The sequence below is a fragment of the Copadichromis virginalis genome, linkage group LG20 (genome assembly GCF_057382275.1).
Source record: "Copadichromis virginalis isolate Kocher_CV1m ecotype Utaka linkage group LG20, C_Virginalis_male_GT1.1, whole genome shotgun sequence".
Classification (NCBI taxonomy): domain Eukaryota; kingdom Metazoa; phylum Chordata; class Actinopteri; order Cichliformes; family Cichlidae; genus Copadichromis; species Copadichromis virginalis.
The window spans coordinates 4156347-4168287 of record NC_140637.1 but is presented as its reverse complement, the minus strand read 5'-3'; the positions used below and the strand labels follow the sequence as shown (position 1 = coordinate 4168287).

General features: G+C 41.8%; 2 protein-coding genes across 3 annotated transcripts in view; one reads left to right on the top strand and one right to left on the bottom strand.

Annotated features, from left to right (window-relative positions):
* On the top strand, positions 1–4856 carry rbm15 (RNA binding motif protein 15). The gene has a single exon (XM_085445043.1). It carries the CDS (start codon positions 245–247, stop codon positions 2810–2812), a length of 2568 nt encoding a protein of 855 aa, XP_085301169.1. The 5' UTR covers positions 1–244; the 3' UTR covers positions 2813–4856.
* Positions 4857–8467: 3611 nt separating this feature from the next.
* Positions 8468–11941, bottom strand: part of slc16a4 (solute carrier family 16 member 4) — a 31901-nt gene continuing 28427 nt past the window's right edge. For both annotated transcript variants that reach the window (XM_085445044.1, XM_085445045.1), the window contains one exon: positions 8468–11781. In XM_085445044.1, coding sequence (XP_085301170.1) covers positions 11573–11781 — 209 coding nt within the window. In that variant the 3' untranslated portion in view covers positions 8468–11572. The remainder of the gene's footprint in view (positions 11782–11941) is intronic.

The window sequence follows — 11941 nt, the reverse complement described above, 5'->3', positions numbered from 1 at the left end:
AATATAGTGCCTGCCGCTGGGTGATTGACGTGCGCTTTAAAGCTTCCCACCCACTTTCTAACCAATCAGAACGAAGGGGTGGGTCTTCGAGCTAATCTTTACAAAATGGCGACTGTTGTTGTTTTGCCGCAGGGTCAGTGAATAAACCTGTTTTTCACTTCAGTAAATTTCTGCATTAAATTGCAGAAAAAAATCGCACCAAGGAAGAGCAAGTGTCCCGACGGTCGACACCGAGTGGGCCGAAATGAAAGGTAAAGAGCGGTCGCCGATTAAAAAACGCTCCCGGGCCCTGGACGATATTCGAGACAGGGGAGGATGCCATCCGACCAGCAAGAAAATGGGGGCTCTGTCCGTTTCCAGTGGGAGTAATAATGGAAACAGTTCGTCCAAAGGCGACGGCGGCTCGACAAGACGGAGTCTCCTCGGGGAAAAAAGAGACCGAGATTTCGACGGTCACAGCCGGACTGGAAATAATCACAGTTGTCAGTCTGCAGCTGCCGCCGCCGCTGCAGCGAGCTCCGTGGGCAAAAACCACAACCTGAGCCTGACGCTGGATTTAGCCTCACCAAGGACCACCTCTCGGGGTGAGCCGCGGTTGCAGCCACCCAGCACAGAGAGTGAGTACAAAACGCTTAAAATCAGCGACCTCGGCACTCAGCTTAGCGACGAGGACATCGAGGACGGACTCTTTCACGAATTTAAAAAATTTGGCGATGTGAGCGTCAAGATAGGTCGTAGCAACGACGAGCGGATAGCCTTCGTAAATTTTAGGAAGCCGGAGGACGCCAGAGCGGCTAAGCACGCCAGGGGACGGCTGGTGCTGTACGACCGGCCGCTGAAAATCGAGGCGGTCTACATCAACCGGAGGAGAAGTCGGTCTCCGGTGGAGAGAGACGTGTACGGTGCGGCTCAAAGCCACAGACATTTGCAGAGACCCCTCTCGCCCACCGGGCTGGGATATAGAGACTACCGGCTGCAGCAGCTAGCCTTGGGACGGCTTCCTCCACCCCCACCCCCACCTTTGCCGAGAGAACTGGAGCGGGATAGGGAGTTCGCTCTGTTTGAAGCCAGAGCACGCCCAGCCTTCATTGCAGAACGGGCAGCTTTCCGAGAAGAGGATTTTATTTCTCCAGAAGATGACCAAAGAGCTAACAGGACGTTGTTTTTAGGCAATCTGGATATAACTGTCACAGAAGCAGACCTCAGGAGGGCCTTTGACAGGTTTGGAGTCATAACAGAAGTGGACATTAAGAGACCAACACGGGGGCAAACCAGCACGTATGGATTTCTGAAATTTGAGAATCTTGACATGGCTCATCGTGCTAAGCTTAGCATGTCTGGTAAAATAGTGGGCCGCAATCCCATAAAAATAGGCTATGGGAAAGCAACACCAACCACGCGCCTGTGGGTGGGTGGTCTTGGACCTTGGGTTCCCTTAGCTGCCTTGGCAAGAGAGTTTGATCGCTTTGGCACTATAAGGACCATTGACTACAGAAAAGGGGACACTTGGGCCTATATTCAGTATGAAAGTTTAGATGCTGCACAAGCAGCATGCACACACATGAGAGGCTTCCCACTGGGAGGTCCAGAGAGAAGACTTAGAGTGGACTTTGCAGACACTGAACATCGTTATCAGCAGCAGTTCCTGCAGCCTCTCCCAATACCACCATTTGACATGGTGGCTGAGTCATTTGTCCACCGTGCCACACCTGAACCACTGAGGGTCAGGGAACGAACTCCACCGCCGCTTCACTTCAGGGAGAGAGAGCTGTTTCCTGGAACTGACTGGCCCAATCCTGCTATTCGCGAGCGAGTACGTGCCTCACCTTTTGAGCCTCTGGAGCATTTGGACCGTGAGAGGCGAACTCGTGAGCCCTGGTCTTTGGAAAGAGAGCTGCAGGGGCGAGAGCCTGCTCGAAAGCGGCGCATATTGGAGGACGGACGCCACATAGACCACTCCCCTGACAGCACTGAGAGGACAGTAAGACGCAGACGTGCTTCTCCAGATGCCAGTCCTGGAGGCAGCAGCAGAGATGGGGGGCGCTTTAGTGACTCAGAACGCCCCCTGCGGGGCGAGAGAGCCTCTCCTGCGACAGAACGCCACAGCAGCCTTGAAAGAAGCGTGTCAGACCGAAGGCCCAAAAGCCAGAGTCTGTCTGATAAGGGACTTTCAAGCAACATTATTTCAGCAGTTGGAGAGCGCAAGCGCAAGGCAATCGATGGTGGCAAAGGACCAGCCAAGAGAGAACGTTCTGAGAGCAGCTCAAAGGGAGGCCAGCCATCCAAGCTGGATGGCACCAAACTCAGTTTGGCCTGGCATGGTATGCTATTGTTGAAGAACAGCAACTTTCCAGCCAACATGCACCTGTTAGAGGGAGACCACAACGTCGCCAGCGACCTGCTTGTCGACAGCGCTACAGGAAGGCGAGTGAGCGAGCTAAAGATCACGCAGCGACTCCGGCTGGACCAGCCCAAGCTCGACGAGGTGTCTCGGCGCATCAAGGTGGCAGGTCCAGGCGGCTACGCAATCCTGTTGGCGGTTCCCGGCACCACAGAGGATGCATCTTCATCTGACCCTGCAGCTTCAACTCAGCGGCCGCTTCGCAACCTGGTGTCCTACCTCAACCAAAAACAAGCGGCTGGAGTCATCAGCCTGCCTGTGGGAGGAAGCAGAGATAAAGACAACACAGGGGTTCTTCATGCTTTCCCTCCCTGTGATTTCTCCCAGCAGTTCCTGGATTCCTCTGCCAAAGCTCTGGCAAAAAGTGAAGAGGACTATCTAGTCATGATTGTGGTCCGCGGAGCATCTTAAAGAAACAAAACACACTAAATTCAAATGGAATTAAAAAAAAAAAAAAAAAAGGATCTGCTGTATGTCAGTAACTATTGCATGCTGTGTGTTCTGCATCATGGAGTACACTAGTATGGTTATTGAGTGTTATGTTACCATGTAAACCACTTAAAGGACAAACAGTGCCCCCCTGCAAAGCTAAAAGTATGTGTGTTTCTGAAGTTACTTTTCAGAGGTGTCAGTCACAATCATCAATCTGCAGTAATTTAGCCAAAATTCTGTAAAGCGGTTAAAGTTTAGTAAGCTTAATTTATGAACAGAGAAGTCATGCAGACTATATTTTTCTTTGTAGTTCATTTGCAGATTTAAAATGTTAGCCATCCAGGTCTGCAACAGAAAAAAGGAAAAAAGAAAAAGCAGGAGCGTTAGAAGTTTAAGAAGGGGACACAATAACAGCTCCATTTAAAATCGAACCACAAACTCTGTGTTGAAACCTCACCTTCCACAGGGCGCTAACAGTAACAGAAGAAATGTTTCTATTATAATGTCATGCATTAGACAAACAGGTGCTGTTATTGTGTCCTGATATTTGCACCAGGCTTTCAGAAAATACAAATTTTTTTTTCTTCAAAGCTTTGAATTACAGTGCAATAATATGTCTACTATTACCACTTTTTGATGAAGGGAGACAAACGCGATTTGAATTGTTTTTCTTTTCTTTTTTTGTGTTAGAGGGTCGGTGAACTATCTCTGGTTACATTTCAAGGTCAAAACATGTTGCACAATTTTTCTCTCACCCACCACATTACAGCGTTGTCCCATCTCTCATTTATTTTCATCCTTAACAAAAAGTCAGGCAAATGAAGTGTGGTTCACTGAGGAAGAGTTGTGCAATGCCTTTTAAGTGTTACGATGCTCATGCTTGTCTGTCGCTGTGGATTTTGAAAACTGGAAAACATTGTGAAGGTCAGCAGATTCAACTTTCCTAGATACAGCTCAGTTTAATTGCATTAGAAATTCAGTTTGGAACAAAAGTACAGATTATGTTCAGGCTTGTTGTTTGGGTTTAGGTGTATTTGTCTTGTACTCCTCTGAATTGGAACGCCAAAATTGCAAGATAGACAATGAACTCAGTGTGAGTCCACTGGTAAAGCTAAATGGTCATGTCAACTCTGTATGAAATGCTGAATACTAACAGAATTTATTTTCAAGGGAACAGCCCATTACACATAGCGTAGTTTAAAAAACAAAACAAAAAAACAGCTACTAACATTTTTTTTTTTTTTTTCACAAAATATTTTATTTTGTGCATCCCTGTCTTTAGAAATGGTTGTGAAAATGTGAACTATGAAAAAGTATAATAGTAATGGATAAAAAGCTTAGAGGATTTTGTGTTGATTTGACAGACTGCTTCATTTATTTACCCTAAAACCAGTAGGTCCTTCAATAATAATAATAATATTAAATATGCCAGTACAAACCTAATATTTGTACAGTAAGTAGGTCTGTGCAATTTTATAGTTTTAGAGGTATCTTAACAGTTAATGTTGATTTTATTTTAGCAGTCTAAATTTGACAGTATTTCACTCACGCTTGCCAACATTTATTTATTTTTCCCCAAGGCCTACCCTGTTTTGTTTTGCCAGTGTAGTTTTGCCATGTAGTAGTAACCTGCCATGCACTATAATTTGCTGAATTTGGTTTAATATGTATTGAAAACATTTATATGTGGGGGGGGAAAAAAGAAAAGAAAATTGTTGTATATGTGAACATCACACCCACTGCGGCTTTGGACTCTTGAGGAGACGAGCACAGAGCTGAAAACCTCTGCAGAGAAGGCACCCTGGTGGTTGTGAGTCCTCACTGATGAGGCAGCTTTTAAGTTGTGTAGCCCATCTGCACCTGTGATGACTTCTGTTTAAAATGGAAAAATTGAGCAATGTACACTTTGATGTCATGGGGAAGGAAAATCCGTAGAGCCCATGCGAAGCTGTTCACATACCTGCAAGTGCATTTGGGCACTTAATGTGACCGATTATCAATAAATTGTTCATTTGAAGGGAAACATGTTTCTTCGATGGAAGTGAATTGAAGAAACGAGCTGCCCGTACCTTATTGTGTTTCGAAAAAGGAGTTGTCACTTGAAATTTTGTTTCTGCACACGAGAGGGGAGACGATTTGCAGTTTTAGCACCAGTGAAGAGAGACCCCCATTTCGAGTGAGGATTGCTGCTTACTTGCAGGCCAGTTCTGACCTCCTCAGTTGCCTAAATTACTTCCTCCCTCACGATTCCTGCTTATGTCCTCAACTGTTCCTGTTGGCATGCGAATGACTGATCAGGATCGAGGAGCCAGAGTCCAGTTTGCAGTGGCGGCACGTGCCAGTATCCTGTTGTCTCCTGTGATCGTTACTCTAAAGGTTTCATGTGCAGTGTTCCTGGGTCTGAATACGAGGCGAGGGAAGCTCATCACCTCCGTCGCACACTCCACTCGGGAGATTGTGGGCGACGCCGCTCTGAAATTTCCATAGCATCTACAGTTCATGCTGTCACTCTCACTGCAGAGGCCAAGCTGAACCACTGGGCTGATTGTCTTTATTACACTTTGCCCAGTTATATGAGTTGATTTGACTAAATGTTTGTATCAGGGAAGAGGATTGGGCCAAACCTCAGCTAGGAATATTGTTTGTGTTCTCCTCTGATTGAACTCTCTCCGAGGAGACGAGTGAGGAAGCTCGTTTGCTTTTCTGAAGTCGTCACCTGAGGTCTGCTGCTGCTGCATGGAGCTGAAACACAAGCAGGCCTAATCCTTTACCCTTTTTTTGCATCGCTGGAAGGAATCTACGATGCACCTCACCACTTCCCCAAATTCATCTAGGAGACTTGTTTATTTTGACAATTCCCTTTTATAAGTTTAAGACCGCTGTAGACAAAAAAAGAGGAAAGAAAGCTTCCATTTCCCCCAACAACCTGTTATAGTCATGTTAGTGTGAAAGCAAATGCTGTGTTCTGTGCTGAGGATGAGCCCTTGCTTCACTAGAGAAACATTGCCATCTTGAGGACCACGGAGCACCTGCTTTCCTCTCTCACCATCTACCTGACACCATACAGAGCTGCTATCACTAAAACTGCTGTACAGAGACAGCACGATGGTGAGTAAGGTGACCGAGCGCTGCCTGCCAGGTCTGTATCGTTGGCTTTGGCAGCAGTGGTGAGTATTGAGTGTCAACACCTCACGTTTTCCAATAACAAATGGACAGCAGCACGGTGATTTTCATTACTGGGGTTATTTTTCTTTAATGACAATTGGCATGAATCCCAAAGGGCATGTAGGACAGAATGAGAATACAGTACTGCGCTGACCGTCGCCAGTTTTAAGATTAAGCTAAATAAAAAGATAAACTGTCCCAAATGATCAACAATTGCAAATTAAAATTTAATAAATTATGTGGAAACATTTGCTTGTTAGGCTACTGCAACTGCCACACCTCTAGATCACGTACAAAATCCTGGGTATTGTTTCTGCAGCTTTCAGGTCAATATCATTCTTTCAGAGATCAATCATGTCACTGATTGTCAGGCACTAAAGGCAACACTAATATTGTGCTCTGTGAAGTTACTGGTATAAATTCAGTTATAAGGATCTCATTCTTTTATTGTGTGGCAAAAGATGGCTTTAAGCATTGGTGATAAATGAATGCATTATTGAACAAATCCTTTAGTATGAAATTTGAGGTGCTTTGAGTATGTATCAGTATGCTCATACGAGATTTAGAGACCTTTTTTTTTTTTCACTCGACTGCATTTGTAACCTGTAGTTGCGGATTCCTGTGCAGATCTTAATTACTCTGACTAAATTACAAGTGAAACAACACTTTATTGATGTATAGGAATATAAAATAACTAAATGTAAGCCCCACCTTTACCAGTGAGATGCAGACACTAGTGAATGAGTAATTATAATCTGTATTTTATAATACTTGTTGTTAAATACTTCTTCCAAAATTGTTTCAAATCACTGTAGTTCCTTTTAAGAGTATTTTCTGTCATAGATAATATTAATGATTATGCATGCAGAAACCTTTAATTTATTATAGTCTCCAGTTAATAAAAACAAGCAAAATTAATTGATTGATTGCAGAGATCTAGTCCCAGATCCTCTAAATCCAACATAGAGCAGCTGAAGCTAGTAAAAATAAAAAGTCCAATCTGTGGTCAGAACTTCAGTGCGTGTTTTTTTGAGGCTGTGTAAATAGAAACAGAAACAGTGAGCTCAGATACTGTCAAATAGGACACTGTTTAATGGAAAGCAGAGTGCAGTAGTGTTATTAGGTATCACTGTACACTGATGTATCTTACAGGTCAGCAGCAAGATCATAGCTGGTAATGTTTTCTTCTGTTGTTGTTGTTTTTTAAATGTTCCCAATTATAGAAAAATCTACACAAATAGAAAGATTATTTAAATCACAGCTGTATAAAGTTTTTAACTTTTTGAGAGAAGGAATTCTGCAGATTCACACATTTCCAAGATTATTTGCTGAAACCGATGCAGCTTATTAGACCACCACCCAGTGTAAGGTTCATGCCACAACTAAATTAACAGTTTTGGTAATTAACATAATATTTTTTTAAATGTTTCTGTAATGGTTAATCCATCAGTATGCACAAAATATTTTAATAGTTAAAATGTACCTGTTATTTTTATCCATGAATTCAAAAAATTAAGCACATGATGTTATTTTTTAACTTTTGATTAAGAAAAATTAGTTTTAGTGGTTGAATGTTATACTTGATTAATTTCTGACTTCTCAAATTTGGACATAAAAACATGAATTCAGTTTGTTAACAAAAACAAACAAGACATAATTTTTAAAAAACGTTTTTTAGACAGATTTCTAAAATATTTGTTTTCTCATTTTTTATCACGTGCAGTCAAAAATCTGTTAAGCACTGCATATCATCCAACTATACTGACTCTGGTTATAGTGTCACTACTTACATGATTTTGTGCAATCAATGTTTGCAAACACCTTTTTTGTACATAAGTATTTTTGCAAATAATCTGAAGCGAAGTATAACACTGTGAAATAAATCTCTAAGACCGAGGTACGATATGATATCCTTGTTAATACATTATTGTTAAAAGATGATCTGATTTGCTGTTATGGCCACAAAAACCACATATTCATACTTGCTTGTAGTATCCATGCTGACTGCAGTGTAGTTCGTTGTAGTGTTAAGCACCAATTTGTATATTAGCATTTTATGCTGGTGAGATTTCCTATTTCTTGATAAGTGTTTCTAATATAACTTTTTTCTTTTCTTTTTTTCACCTGACACACTTTAAAGTGTTAAAGTTTGCAATCATTTTGCACCTTTTTATGAGTGAAACCATGTTTGTATTTTTTTTTTCCTCTCAGGGTTCAGCTGGACAGCTCTTTGTTCCCAGGATACTTGACACACCACCAGGTGTCATCTGCAGTAAGTACCCCGTATGTTGTGAGTAGCTGTAGCATGAAATCTGTGACAGCTGTAGATGAATATCTGGTATTTAGGAAAATGAGTGTAATTCTTATTTAGCACGTCCTGATAATGTGTCAATAAAACAAGTTTATTTGTTAAAACTTGTGTTTCTTGGCCTGGTGTTAGTTTGTCATCTGAATCACACAATAACAGACTGAGGTACACATCAGTTTATTACAGCTGACCTGCACACTGTTACAGCGCTTAAAAATGAACTCTACTGGCTTAGAACCAGAAATCTATGATTGGTTAACCATATCTCCTAAAGTCAATCAGTTAAAAAAAAAATCCAGGAGTGAGAGTCAGGAATTTAAAATAAGTACCTTACCGAATAATGTGTTTGCTGCAACAAAAGCATCCAATCAAATGTCATCAAACGGCACATGGATATTGTTTAAGCGTACAGCTTCTTAACATATCCAGATAACTAGCAAGTAAAATGATCCCTAACCCAAATCTACCTTTAAAGCATCAAATACTTTTCATAAAAGATGCATTATAGTACAAAATAGTCAGTGGAACTAAATCACAAAAGCATACTGATGGTGAATGCAACTCGTGAGCCAAAAGAGCCTTTGTGCATGACTGCTGTTATAGAAACAATACAAAGAACCTCGCTCAGTATTGTGAAAAAGAGTTGAGGGGGAATAATTTGGTACTAATTGAGACAGCATTCTTTGAGCAAAAGCCTCATTCAGCCACACGAGGGCAGCAAAACAAAGCGCACGATTCAATTAAGACATTAAAAATAACTGAATAGTGGGTGGTCATAGTGGTTTAAAATACGTACATTTTTAACCAGCAATAAGCTTCAAGTTGAAGGTTTTTTCTAATGTGATCTTTGGCTGATATCAGAGGAAGTTAGTAAAAGATACATTACCTTGTAAGGCAAACAGTGGTGAAAAACAAGGAATCCACTGAAAACAAAGAACAAAACAAAACCCTCTCTACAATAAAAAAAAAAAAAGATTTAAGACTCCCATGTACAAATACAATATCATTAGAAGTTGCATTGCCATTCACTGGCTGCCTGCAGGCACTGTAAAGACTGGGCAACAGTTTTAAACAGTCCACTTGTGGCACTGTGCATTTACATGGTCAACATTACACTATCAACACAGTTGGTCAGAGACATACAAGGATGACAAAATAACAAACAAAACAAGAACAAAATGCTGCTGTTCAGGGGAGCTCGTCGGCTCCATCACTCCTCAGTCTAACTGCGACATAGAAAACACTGAAACCTTAACTGAACAACAGGCTTTCGGGAGCTGGTGATAGTTGCAGAGAAGGAAACATGTGTTTATGTGCGCATTTACCAAAGGAAAATCTCTCTCTCTGTGCATTTGCATAGAACAGCTCATGAGCGTGTGCTGACAAGTTAAAGATAACTGACATCTGAATGTTTGTCGTCATCATCAGTGACCTAGAAAAGGAGAAAGTTGTTTCCTTATATAATTATAAACTACCTAAGGTTCTAATTTAATACATTTTTAAAAAATCTGAAGAAAATACTTCAGAAGATTGCAGCTGTAATCACTGTGTAAAAGATTAAAATATCCTATGTGATCAAAAAAGATGAAGTAAGTCTGAACTGTATTTGAAGCACCGAAAGGAGGTTAGGCGAACTCAAAGTGTTGCAACTGAATTCTCAGTTTACTGACCAGTAAAACAAGTTACTTCACAGGAGAAAGCAACTGAATAATAATTTGCAGTGTTACATAAGAAAGTTATAAGCAAATAGTGAGTGATTAAAGCGGTAAAAAATAAAATAAATTGAGGCACTAAAGATAGCTGAAGAGTACGGTGTGAAAGTATTAGGTGAGTAATGTCAGCAGCTGAATGTCGGTTAAAATAGTTCAATAGACATTTGAGTAGAATCAGTTAAAGTGTCAGCCTGCAGTGCTGAAAGCAGCCTAAATGTCAGTTAAAAATAAGGGACAAACATTTCAGCAGATGCATTTACTGCTAAAAGGAGCCGATGTGTAAAAGCTTTAAAAGGGCTACTTTGCATGACAACAGTGAAAGAGCTGGGGTAAGTGAACGCCCCACAAGCAGCTTGCGTTTCATGCAAACGTCCTGCAGCCCTTAAATGCTCAAGCTGTCTGAAGACCCTCCCACGGCACAATGCACACCCATGAAAACTCCTGGGCTCTAAAAAGCATAAAACTTCTCATGTGACTCCAGGAAAGCCATGAAAGGTATGAAAAACTGAGCTAATGCCACCATTAGCATCTGTGCACAACTGAAAATAAGTATGAATGTGGTAAAAAAAAAAAAAAATCCAGAGGTGACAGGCACAGCAGAACAATTTCTGTGGGGGGAAAAAACCTGAAAGCATGATGCTCAAACATCTGAGAAAAAGGTCAACAAGACTGAATTTTGTGTCATCATAAAAAGATGCTGAAATACTCAACGGACAAAAAAAGTGTTTGGAAAAATGAAGAATGCCACTGCGAGTCTCAAAGTGAGTACACCAGTAAACCACACGCCTACAATAATCAACTTAGCAAAGAGATACATTTTCTCGGTTAAACTGCAGAAGCAATGCAGGCTTTTTGGCTTCGTATTACAGATTATGTATTGTTTCACAGGCGCAGGCTGAAATAATACGGCAGCTCGGTATCTCGGCTATCTTGAGAGAATGTCATGCAGCATAATCACAAGCTGGCCCAAAGTGCATATCAGTGAGTAATGTTTACCAGATACAGGTAAAAGCTTCCCAAAGACATCAGGTGAAAAGTACTTTATCATGGATGCGTGCTTCCATGGATCATAACAAAAAAAAAAAGAAAAGAAAGGAAACTCAACAGAAGACAGTATTTCGAGTTCAACTGCAGAGCTTCTTTCCGAGCAGTGTAATAAGCAACAAAACATTTCTGCACAGTCAGTGCAGTTTTATGTTTCTCTCCCAATAAGTTATGCTTGCATATGTGCGTATAATAAATTGTGGCAGGTGTTGTACGCAAGGATTTTCTCCAGTTTTGAATCGGTGTGCCTCTCATCAGAACACCGGGGGATAAAGTATTTTGAAGAGCACTAACATTTTGGCTTTGAAGGTTCAGAAAAGTCTTTTTTTTTCCTCATCGACATCCCGACTACTGTAAGTTCTTAAACATCGTGTTGCTGTGCAGCCCGCGTTATGCTCCCGCTGAAATGAACGGACAAGGTCCCGACTTCAAGCTGGAGTCCAAGGTGAACAGTGGGCAGGTCTGTCATCGTGAGCGCGTTGGTTCCAGATTGAACCCTGGAGTTAATTCCTACACAGCGCCGTTCTGCAGGCGCTCAGGGGTGAAACAGCCATTGGTCTTACAGCTGCTTTCTGCTCTTTTGGCCTGGGACAGTTTCCTCTTGGCCTTCCAGCGCTGAGCCAGCGGCTCCATAAACAGAGAGAGGGAGGAGAGTAGATAGCAGAGCCCCGCCAGGTAGAAGGAACAGTCGTAGGTCTGAGTGTAATCATATAAGAACCCTAGAAAGCACAAAGATCACAAGGATGCGTTAAGAGCCTGTGTGTTCATCTGTGAATACAGTTATTATGTTTTCTTCTTCTGGCCACCCCCACTCCCTTTTTAAAAACAGGGTCATGACTTCACGATAAACTACAAAGCAACTCAACTGTTACTTTCTTC

Coding starts and splice junctions, on each gene's coding strand:
- rbm15 (XM_085445043.1), top strand. CDS start 245: ATGAAAGGTAAAGAGCGGTCGCCGATTAAAAAACGCTCCCGGGCCCTG.